The 12,329-nt window shown below is 44.4% G+C and overlaps 1 protein-coding gene across 4 annotated transcripts in view; it reads right to left on the reverse strand.

Annotated features, from left to right (window-relative positions):
* Positions 1-1,448: 1,448 nt before the first annotated feature.
* The window catches only part of eif2b3 (eukaryotic translation initiation factor 2B, subunit 3 gamma), a 40,255-nt gene continuing 29,374 nt past the window's right edge, over positions 1,449-12,329 (reverse strand). For all 4 annotated transcript variants that reach the window (XM_088430185.1, XM_088430184.1, XM_088430183.1 and 1 more), the window contains 6 exons: positions 11,342-11,478; positions 10,633-10,823; positions 10,492-10,557; positions 10,183-10,331; positions 6,155-6,258; positions 1,449-1,580 (listed from right to left, as the gene is read on the reverse strand). In XM_088430185.1, the coding sequence (XP_088286311.1) occupies positions 1,528-1,580; positions 6,155-6,258; positions 10,183-10,331; positions 10,492-10,557; positions 10,633-10,823; positions 11,342-11,478 (700 nt within the window). In that variant the 3' untranslated portion in view covers positions 1,449-1,527. The remainder of the gene's footprint in view (positions 1,581-6,154; positions 6,259-10,182; positions 10,332-10,491; positions 10,558-10,632; positions 10,824-11,341; positions 11,479-12,329) is intronic.

Below are 12,329 nucleotides of genomic sequence, written 5' to 3' on the forward strand. Positions count from 1 at the left end.
GTTGGAGGTGGGCAGCGTGGGTGATGGGGGGGTGTGAAGGGAGGGACGGGGTGAGGTGGGGGGTGTCATCTTGAAAGGTAGCGTGTGGACGGGAAAAAAAAGGGGGGAGGAAATTCATTTGTGGTCGGAGAACACAGAAGACAAATTGAGGAAGTGTTGTGCTAATACGTGAGGGTCAGCAACAAACACACACACGCGGACACACAGTCGCACACACGCAGGTTTGTGAGCGAGTGCCACTTGGGTGGGCCGCTGCCTCGCTGTCTCCTTGCTCACGGTCCTCAAGCCATGAAGCCACCCAGCTTCTCGGCCCCCCCACCCCACCCACCCAGAGTTACAATTCCAACCTACTTCTTCTCAGTGTCCGCATCGATCTCCGCTTTACATCCTGTCCAGTATCAGCCGCTGAAATATTTTATTTGATATTTTAGTTATTCAAGCACAGCTGAATAAAATAGATTTTTCAATATTTTTCCAACCCTGCCAAAACCGAATGATTTCAGACAGATTTGAGATCTCGTTTTTTGAATTAGGTGCGTGGAGAAGAGAAAAAGAGAAAAGACGCAGGATATAGCCCCGCAGGACGGGAATTTGGAGATTCAAATCATGAGCTCTGCAGGAGCTCGAAAACGATCCTAATCATTTGATCCAGGTGTGTTTGAGAGAGAAATTTAGAAACCCCGCAGGATAGCGGCCCTCCAGGACTGGAGGTTGAACTCAGTAGTTACAAAAAAACAGAATAAGAATATTCATTTTCATTCTGTATTTCTCCCTTTAAACCAGTGAATATGTCGATACAGAATGGAATCCAATCTTTCTTGAAAATTGCGTCAAAATGCCCGAAATGGGCCAACACTTTAGGGGTTGCCTTTTCAGAGAACCCCTGGCAGCGAAAGAGTTAATAAGACACAAAAAGAAAGCGTTGTGAATCCCGCGTGAACACAAAGCTTTCACGCAGACAACTTTGGCCGTGCCGTCTTAAGAACTTCCAACCTGTAATTTAAGAAACGCTTCGCCGAAGGGATGCAATAAATCTACTGACAGCAAAGGGGGGGTCGGGGGCGGGGGGAGAAGAAAGGCGTCGGCTACGAGTAGGCTTCCTCTTCCGAGGTGTGTGTGTGTGTGTGTGTGTGTGTGAGGGCGGGGTGTTGGTGTTAACTGATACAGGATCGAGCTGGGTGGTCCAGATCTGACACATACACCAGTTTTTGTGTACAAATAAACGGAACCCCCCCGGTCCATTGTGGTCACCACTCCCACAGCTTTTGCTCGACATCTCTGGTTTTCACAGCTGCGCGCACACACACACACCTACGCACGCACACACACACGGGGGAGACGCACAGAAGGAGGAGCGCGGCGCGGCGCGGTGCGGCGCTATCGGGGGAACTCAATGGTCAAGCAGAAGGCAATTAGAAATGAGCCATGTCAAAATAAGGAGGCTTGAGTGGATTTGACTTTTTATTGAAGCAAAGTTAGCAAAGTGTGCGCCAAGTGCGTCACCGCTTTCCGGGTAGGTGAGCTCGCTCAGATCTCCATCAGCTGGTCGGTGCCGACAATCACCTCGTTGGTCCTTTCGGCTAAACACACAAAACGACAAACTGTGATAGCGGGGAAAAACAAAATACGGGGTGGACTTCTTTGAAATGATGTCAATGTGACCTTTGGCCTGATAGAATATGCTCAGCTCTGAACTTTGCCCCGATAAAATATGCACTGTTTTAATTGTAACCTCATGAAATCTTTTGTTGTAGCGCAAGCTAAAGAAAACGGACCTTGTTCATTTTCTCTCTCAAACATACTTGTGGTATCGGTACTTGGTATCAGTATTGGCGACTACTCAATAATTGGATGCTCGTACAGATACTGGACTGAAAACAAAATTCAACTCTCCTTTTCTTTCCCCATCACCGTCAAGGTGAACTCTTTCAGCGCCGTGGACGAGGATTCTCGTCTTTTAAAAATAGTAATAAAAATCACAAATGAAAAACTTTTGGATGCAGGGTAGCTGACACCCTTGACGAGTGCTCATCTAATATTAGGCCAATGAAGCACTGTAGCTATAATGAGTAGGCGCTCGGAGATCTAACTAGAGTCAAGCAAGCAGCTGACCAAACATGATTAAAAAGCAGTTTACGCACTTGAAATTCCAATTTATTACAAAGCTTTCTTTCCTCCTTACCGATATCGTCCGGCTACTCGTGCGTCACTGACTCAGACAAGTGCAAAAATGCTGCCGCCTCAAAATGTACAAACACGTACAGAAATTACACTGATTGAATCAGTCGTATAAATGAATTACAAATGCTTTTCATTTCGATACAAAACGTTTCTGAGATGCGAATAAGTCCTTTCAATGCAAAACCCTAACATGTAGCAAAGGGAAATACCAGGCACAAACAAAAATGCTAACGAGCAAAACGCACACAAGGCAGCACTAGATAACATGCTATCATTAACTAGCATGTTATCCACAGTCACAAGCTGTTGGATCAACGCACATTTTGGGAATATTATCATAAACGACAACACTCTTACAAAGAAATGACAACCTACAGACACACGTGGACACACCGTCCTTCCTCACTACAAAATGGAATATCGACAGCAGCCGGAGGTGGGCCCAAAAAACAAAGCACAGACCTAGAACTGTGCGCCCCCGTAACAATTGATCCGTGGAGCGGTACCGGGCCGCGGACCGGCGAGTTCTGCTTTCCGGGACGCACCCGCTGAGTCTTCTATTTGAGGGATTACGGGATCTGGATTAGGCTGACGATGCAAAAGAAAGGGCGCAAGCGATGCGGCGCGGCAAGACTGAGCTCACGCTGCCTGCTACCTGAACCTCGCAAAGGAAACAGAGCACGGCCCAAAGTACGTCTGGCCGCCCGCGGCCGGCGGCTACGCTACGCGCGCCTCCGTTCCAGCCCTCCCGGCCTCAACATCTGGAGCCGTCCAAAGCAAACGCCGAAGGAGAATAATGTTCCGATCGCGCCAAGCGGCTCCGAGTGTGAAGGAATCTCTTCGCAAATGCCTTCGTGCTCAGCTGCGTGGATGGGAAGACGAATGGGGCGCGGGACACCCCGGCTACTCCGTTTAGCGCCGCGATTTGTCTGCAAGCCGCGTCTTGACTTAGCGGATGGATTTTGTTCTTGTTGCGTATTTGGAACAAAAATGATCAGTGTGCATTAGATGGGCTCTTGTCGCAGATGGTCACACCCCTTAAAGACACACATTCAACAAGTAAAAGTACAAACGGTAATGACTGGGGCTTGACTGATATTTGGAAGAATATAAAACTGGGAGTACCGACGATCAAAAAAAAAACAAGTGAATGAAATATCTTCATTGGTAGCACTTATGCTAACATTGAATATCATCAGTCGCAAGGCAACGCTATTTTAGAAGGGGGAAAACAAAATTCTGCCAAAGGAGTGAGTCACTAGCAAAAGGATGCAACATGTTCTATTTGATTTGCTCTTAATTTATAAAGATAGTAAGTAAACGCTGGGAAAAAAAAAAAAACAATCATAAATTTGCTCATACCAGCAGAAAACCCAACCAAAATTCCATGTACTTTTGGTTGTACGCTCATTTTTTTGAAACAAGAAAAAAGTTATTTTTGAACTCAATGTTAGCTTATTTTTCCTTTTATTTACTTACACATCTATTTAGTTTGTTTCAACATTCATAAAAAAATATGAATGTGTATTGTCAACCCCCCCCTCAAATCATTCAATCATGTGGCCGACGATGCATGAATCCCAGGCGTAAAATGTGACTTTTTCAATACATTGTCCTTTTGTAATTGTTCAACTTTCCAACACAGAGGGAAAAATGGTCAGTTAAATAAACTGTAGTGCAGGTGGATGACCCCGTGGTGACACAAAACGCAGTCAGTCTGTCTGACAGCTTACTGACAGACGTTACTGGCAACGTAAAATTATACAAAACACACCCACTGTTTGTGTGTGTTTTCAAAGCACACGGCACAGAGGTACAGTGTGTATGCACCAATATCAACACCTGACAGTGGTGCGTGCGTGCGTGTGTGTGCGGCGAACCGTCTGGGTGGTCCTCGCCTCCTCACAGCTTTGGAAGTACTGATAGTGTAATGTCTTGAGCAGCCTCCACCGCTTGCTGTCACTACATGAACCCGTTACTTTTCTCAGGCACCGTGGGAATCATTATTATTATTATTATTAAAAAAATAATAATACGTTTTTTTTGTTGGGCTCTCTAATAGAGTGGCACTTTGAGCTGACTTTTAGGAAACAAAACTGATTTGATTTACACTGCCGCGTCCGTCTTGACGCAACAAAAATAAATATTTCATGGACTGAACCGCCGTACGGGCCGTTAAAGAGACAAAAGATGAAGCTTTGTCTTTGTCTGACAGAACTTTGGCTGCTTGGCTTTTACACACTCCAATTATGCAAGCAGGTTTCTAGCATGATATCATGTTAGCTTTGCCAGTAGTTGCGAGTCTGCCAAAACACACACTTTCTGATTTGCTGCACTCTGCAGACGGTCTCAAAACAAACCCGAAAGGAACCTACGTTTTTAGCACAATAAGACATTCATCAAAAAGACGGACAATAGCCGCATAAGCCATCATACTATAATACTAGCTTGAACGATTGTGTGAACATTTCAGCTTTATTTAATACTGCAGTACGGATCCTGTTGTGCACGTCAAAGGGATAAAAGCTAGGCTTGGCACTCTAGAGCAGGGGTCCCCGACATTTTCATCACACGGACCGGTCAATGCTTGAGATTTTTTTTTTTGCAGGCTAAATAAACACAAACTGTTATTTTGCCATCAAAAACACATCTTTTCACAAAAAAGCTCATTTTCTCTTTTTGACCAAAATAGCTTGGCGTCACTAAACAGCGACTACTAAAGAACTGAATGAGGTAGAATCTTACTTTCTTCTTCTAGGTAAAGAATGGAATCCGATCGTTCATGTGATACGGCCAATGTCTACGTAGTCGCGCAACAAGATATTCTGTAAAGACGCGTCACGATGTTCGAAATCGGCTGGCGCTAAGCGTCGCCTTTTAGGGCGCTTGGCACTGAAAGAGTTCATGTTCATGAACTAATATTGAATAGACGATTGCCTGGTTTCATATGAGTCTAAAAGCTTATTTTGAGATACAAGAATTTGGGATATAAATGATCAAATTCGTAAAGATATCAAATTTGCATTCAAAATGCTAATGATTGGAAATTTTCCCTTAGGCGTTTGTGGAAGCGCCCTATCGTTGGGGCAATTAGGTGGCGCGGCGGCCCGTTTTCTGAACGTGCATGCGTGCGCTGAACGTGGCTGGAGGGCGCCGCTGTTGAATTCCGGGTGGTCCTGTTCTGGCCCTGCTCTCTAACCTTTCCATCAATGTGACACGCACGCACACAAACACACGTTCGCTGACACGCACGCATACTCCCATCTAACTTTGGCTACAAGAGGATTAAGAAAATGAAAGAAATAAAATCCAATCGCTTGATCATACAGACAAAAAGAAAAGTCTTTCCATGGCCGGCTTTCCTAACGCCCCCTGCGTACGTTATACTTGAGGAAATTTCAATTTTGTCTATGACTTTTTTTTTCGATGGATGATCACATTTAGGCATTTTGCATTGGTTAAATTTACACTGGGAGAAAAAGAGACTGACAACTTCTTGGGTTATTTGTTTAACCCAAAAAGGTGGTTCAAATGAATAACAACATACGTTTGTTGCGTTGTTTTGTGGGTTACTAATATTTGTCAAAAGAAATAAGCCATAAACTAAAACCAAGTTTGGGCTTTGTTCATCATTTATTTGATTTAAAGACCTATGCTGTAAAAACTGTTGGGTCAAACAAAAGACCCAATGTTTGGACAAAGTGAGGAACTGGACTAAATTCCAAATTGAGTTGTTTGTACAAAACAACAATTAAATAAAAAAAAAAAAAATCACTATGTTTATTATTAGTGTAGTCATATATGTAGTTAACAATTTGGGTTAATTTTAATCTAAGTGTTTTTAGAGTGATTATCTGTAAAAATGTTAAATAATTTGAGGCATTAAGTGTTTTTCATTTAATAAAAAACAAAACAAAAACAGAACCATAAAATATTTTGTGTTTTTTTGTGCTTATGTGCTTTAATGTTTCACCTGCGGGTTCGATCCGTTGTCCGCTTCCCACCAGGCAGTATTTGAGATCTGAGCCTCGGCCAATGACAGCATTGCTGCAGATCACGCTTCCCTGGATGTTGCACCTGGAAAATGACATTTAAAACATTAATCATGCTTTTTTTTCTTTTATTTGTTGTTTCAGCCAGAAATTCGTATTTAATCGTGGGAGAAATGGAGTGCAGTACAAGAATGCAACCAGCAGAGGCAATGTTTAGTCCAAGGGTCCCCAATTTTTTTATTCATCACAGACCGGTCAACACTAGAGACTTTCATTGTGGGGGGTTACTCAACGATTGACAATTTTGTTGTTGATTTTTAATGCTGTGACAGGAACAGAACACTTTAAAAAATACTATGGTAGTTCTCAGGTCTATGAAATCACACACTCATGTGACAGGACTGTTTTGTTTTGTTTTTTACTCTCCATCCAAAAATGCTTTGCCCTCATTAGGCTGGTTAAAAAAGTATTTCACAGTATTGAAAAGGACCGCAAAATCCGATAAAAGTTCATCCCAGCACTAAAACCCGCAGTTGAGAAAGGTTTTCACTGTGATGTGAATTTCTCCACTTTACTGTTTCATGCGCCCGCAGAAGATCAGATCTGCTTAATCCCTCAAAAAAAAAAAAAACGTGTACACGTGCCCAGGTACACATAGTTCCAAGCATTCAGCCTGGGACCGCAGCTTTCCACCCGGCGCCGCCACTGATGCGGTGCCACGCCGCAGGCTAACGGAACGTCAGGCCTGTCCACGCCGTTCACCTGCTTTGAACGTTTCAATTCGGAGGATCCCCGCAGTGCGGAATGAGCCGACATTAGCATTTATATTAAACAACAACAACAAAGTTGGGCGTTTTAGGACGCGGCCGGGCTGTAGCTCGCACCTGCCAAGCCGCCGTGCGCGCTCGCCTTCAGCCAAAGCGTGGCCATAAAATTTTCTGGAGAGGACACACAGACGGTGTTGTTGGCCGAACCCGGAGGTTGTGCGCGCGCGAAAGGTGCGGGATGGGGAACGCGCATCGGGTAGCTCGGGGAGAGCGGCGGCGAACACATGTTGGTCTTGCTCGGCCAGTGACGCACACACACTTGGCCCTCTGTAGCTCCCAAACAGACAGGTTTGTATTGGCCCGTTTTATTCAGGTGCTTAAGCCAGGAAAGAAGACGGAGGTGGTGCTGCCGGCGGTGCTTGGAGATTACAAGAAGGCCGGTTTTGTAACATTAGTGAGAGAGGGCGAGCGAGAGACCACCAAAGAAGTTTCAAAGCTGAAACACCACTAATTACTAACACCAGGGCTCCTCCTTGCCATGACCACCCCATCCTCTCTCTCTCTCTCTCTCTCTCGCTCACACACACACAGCAAACCCCCACCTCCTGTCACCCCCCCCCCCCCACCCCACCCCTGTAAAGTTGACCCCTACTATCCCCCTTCCCAAACACGCAGCGCTTTGTCAACAAGCTGTGGTCAGCCTCCAAACAAAGAAGGCAGAAATGCGAGGGCTTTCGCCGACATGGCCGGGGTCTGCTAATCCGCTCATACCGGCTCCCTCTTTCTTTCTATCCCTCTTTCTCCTTCCTTCTTATGTCCCCCAAGGAAAGAAAGGAAAGAATTGCAATTTTCTCCCCAGAGTCGAGCTTCCTTTGGCATCTCCCTCTCGCTCTCTCGCTCGCTCTTTCATGCCTTTGTGCGTGCGGCCTACGTGGCCGCGATGAGGGTCCCCATGCTGGCCGGGGTACTCGGGAGGTTTTTAGAAGCGCCGCGCAGACGGGAGAGAAATGGCGTCAAGGCCTCGGCGCAAAGAAAGGAGGGACTAAGAAAAGAAGTGGGGCCTTTGAATAGGTGCACCAAAGCAGCGCTTCTCAAATGGGGTTACGTGTACCCCTGGGGATACGTCAAGATGTTTTAGCAGGGTTTCCGCAGGTATCAGTAAGTCTCAACTCATGGTTTTGAACACCATGACGGGAACAGTGCAATTTTGTGCCAAAATGTTCTATGTATTTTTGTTGGCGCATGCGAGGGGATGTTTTTTCAGACTTGAGCCATGCCATCTGTTTGGGGCATGGCTGAAATCCATCCAATTATCCATCTATCCATCCATCCCTTCTTTCAATGGTTAAGTTGTATATGGACCCACATTGTCACTCACACACTTGTCATTCACAAGCTGAGCTGTGATTGGTCGTTACCTGAGCACTGCGCACGTAATGCCATTTTCAGTTGACAGCCAGTGGCGAAATGAGTTATTAAAAGCATTAATTGTGCATGAAAAACTTTTTGTCATCAAATGATTAAAGGCATTACAATAAGCAAAGAATGAGTGGACTATTCCTTAAAGATCCCGACTTCAGGCCAAGATGAATCTCTTTCCGATTAATCGACGTTGAATTCTTACAGTAGCTTCTGCTCCTTTCAGTACAAGCGCTTTCTTGTTGCAGCTGCACGAATGAGTGACTTGGCATCATGATGACATCAGTGAAATATGTGCAGGCTAACAGATGATCCCAGCGTGGTTTGATTCACTCATTACCTCGGCAAAGAAGGTTTTGTTGTGCTTGGTTGTTTGCGATTAAGATTATGCAAAAGCTACTGAACCGAAACTTTGTGACGGACAAAATAGGTGCCCGATTTCGGATAGAGATGAAAAGCCAGGATGCTTCTCATTTTATTACAATGAAACAGACAAATATTTGTTAAAGAAAAAATAAGTCTGAATGTTCCACGGGGATTATTTCTAATAATTGTTTTGAGACAGAGTTTAGTTTAAAATGGTCAAAATCATTTGAATTTCACACTCTTGCCGAGCAGAACCCGTTTGAATAATACTCTACAATATAATGTTGCAATGTTAGGGCATTTATCCAGAAGGCTACGGCAATAATAAGTACTATTTGAAGTATCAATGGTATGAAATGGTATGTAGTTTTACCAAAATAAAATGTGTATATCTCTGAAGATGTGTACATAAAAAAAAAAAAAAACCCTGATATCTCAAAATCCAACATGTTTTTCAGATGTGCTCGGCAGACTTCCACTACCGCATTTCCTAAATGGCGCAGGATTTTACTGTGTGGAATTAACAAAGGTTCACAGTGTTCTGCAAATTCCATAAGCAGTGGGAATCCTGGTGTGGCCAAGTAAATTAGCGGTCAAATGAGATATCGAGATGTTGTGCGCTCCACTTCAGCAGCTCGCTGTTTGTTTGGAGCTGGCCTCTGGCTGGTCGCACACCAATAGACGCTTTGTGGGCCCGGTGCGCCTTGTTCGACCCCGCCGAGCGTGCAAAATAAAAACTGCCACGCCTCCCATTTACGCGGCATCTGACATAAACGCACACACCGGCGGTCAACATTTTCCGATTTCAAACTTGAATTCTTACCACTCAACTACTAAACGTTTCAAGTGTGACTGACAACGCTTTGCCCATTCTCTCAATTTAGCTGCTAATTTTTGTATCTTGTTTTTCCAAATCATATTTTGTGCATGCAAGTGAGCGGTGATGGGGCAGGTTGGTGCGTTTCATAGTTTAAATAAAATAAATAAATAAATAAAATAACACAAAAATTGAATAAAAAGAGAGAAAATGCTAATTACAAAACAAAAGTCTTAATGTTATGAGAATTTACTTGCCATATAAATAAGGAATGTCATAACACGGTGAGAAACAGGTTATGAGAATAAACCCGGCCCGCTAGTAATCCTCAGCATTCATACTCATTTCGTAAAGCTATAAACGGTGTGTGTGATTGATACAGGGGCATTAAGAAGCCACACGTGGAAAAAAACGACCATATAATTTGAAGTTCTGAGTGTTAACAGTGTCTTGGCAACAAGAGCAAAATTGAAATCATTATTAAGCAGAGTAAGCGTGTACCATCTGAATCTTGCACAACCATTTAAGGTTACAATTAAGACCTAAACTATAAAAGTGCCTGGAGGGCAGAATTCTTTCTAAATGTGTATTTGTGAGCTAACTTGAAAGCCAATAAATGAATGTGTGTGTGTTTTCTCACCCCTCCTCTATGGTAACCCCGTGCATGATGATGGAGTTGGTTACTCTGACCTTCTCCTTAACAGTGGTGGCGCTTCCAATGGTGGACCTCTTTATTGATGTCTTATCGGCGATCTGACACAGAGGCCCGATCATGCTGTCGGATCCCATCTGAGCAAACGATAGCGCACGCGGCCATTACTCATAGTCAGGCGCGCATCGGACATGTGTAATCCTCATCAAAGTCGAATATAAACTGTGAGATCATCTGCGCATCTGAGGACAATTAACACAAGCCCAACTGACCAGGAACCAGCGGAGAGACACAAACCTGACATCGCTCTGAAATGACGGCAGAAGGGTGGACTGCTGGCTCTTCAAATAAAAGCTTGGGAACCTTGCAGGGGAAAAAAGAAGCGAGCGGGATTAATGAAGAACATGTGAAACGTTGATCTTGTCATCCGCGGCTTACCAGGCGGTTGGCCTCGATGTAGGCGGCGATCGTGTTGACGCGGTAGCAGAGGCCCTGCTCCATGATGTGCACGTAGCAGCGGAGCTTGCCTCCGTGGTACGCTTCGCTCATGTCCCCGTGGTGGTCGTTCCAGCACGAGCGCTCCTGGGCCAGCTGGAGGAGACGATCGTCGCGCGATGAGATGAGAAGGTCTGGGAGGGGAGGGGTGAGGGGCCGAGCAGCCGTTACTGATCGAATTCAAGTAGTGTGCCGGATCGAACGTTTTGATCCGGAGGTGGCTGCTGAGGTAATAGTGACTTTGCGGCAACCGTCAGACAGCGCGATGAAGTCACGACCGATTATATCGGTGGTTTTCAAACTTTTTCCAGTGATGTACTTACTCCCTTTTGCCCTTTTGTCAAGTAACACTACTTTTTCTTGACTGTATTACTTTAGGGTGCCTAAAAAAGACCTACCGCATTTTCCGCATTACAAGGTACACCTTCAATGATTGGCCTGTCTGCCTGGGAGGTGGACAGAGTAAGAATTTCACTGTGTGGTTTCGTGCTATACATGTGACAATAAATCTCTTTGAATCAGTCCAAATGACCGCGAATGCACACGATTCATTTCAGGCATCTGTTAATACAGTCGAACAAACGCAGTCCAGAGTTGATTTGGAGCAAAGAAGAATGACATTAAGAGGAAACAGTGCTCTTTTGATGCTAACCATTGTTTGTAGAGTTGTCAATCGTCTTCTGGCTCTGCTCGTCAGTGTCATCTTTGGGTTTTGGGCCGCTCCTTGCTTTGGAAAATTGCTTGCGCACCAAATATGGCACCAGCTCGCCACGGACTGATGAAATGGATCTGCAGTCAAGAGGAGGAGCGCTAGTTTAGCAATCATGTCATGAGGGAATTGTCATTACTTTGCCATTCATTTATCTAGTCTTGGAAAAAGTTAACGCTTTCCTTGACAACGACAAGAATTGTCATCATGTAAAATACTTCTGCCAGTGACTATGTTTTTTTGTTAGTTTATGAATAGAGTGATGACACTCGCGGCCAGTGCTCCTAATTTTAAGCTTATTGAGCACTGTAGAGACCATTCGATGGGTGTGTTGCTCTGGATAGCTGCGAAAGATGTGATCAGCGGGTCGCCTTTTCTGATAGAGCTTGGCGCTGAAAGAGTTAAGGGAAGGGAGTAGACATTTTTTCTCTCTGTGAAGTCCAACTAAATTTAAGTGCATTTGTTGACAACATTACTGTTATGTAACACCATCTTTAGCATAGAAATTCAACTGAGGACTTCTCTAGAGTTTGTAAAATACTGCAGATTAACATTTCGAATAAACAGCTGATTTGGAGAACCTTTTTTATATCCAAATAAATCTTCTGACTTTCATGAGCAGGTAAGGATGAACTGCAGAAGTTTTTTTTCTCTCTCTCTCGCTGTTCCTATCCAACACCCTGCACCCCACTCACACTCTCCCTTACTTTCATTTAAAGGAGGAGATTAGAATTTACATTTGAATGACAGGAGAAAAACAACAGTTACTGTGTGCATGTCTTCTTGAGAGTAAGGAGGAGGAACGTGGAGGAAAAGAAAAACGAAGGGAGCAGAGAATGACAAAAAGATATATAGCGACTGCATATAAAGATGTGAAGGCTGGCAAATTATTGCTTTATTTAAATCACTTGGCCGCGCAAGATTAGTTTTG

The sequence above is a fragment of the Hippichthys cyanospilos genome, chromosome 12 (assembly GCF_059441005.1).
Source record: "Hippichthys cyanospilos isolate Australia breed blue-spotted pipefish chromosome 12, RoL_Hcya_1.0, whole genome shotgun sequence".
Classification (NCBI taxonomy): Eukaryota; Metazoa; Chordata; class Actinopteri; order Syngnathiformes; family Syngnathidae; genus Hippichthys; species Hippichthys cyanospilos.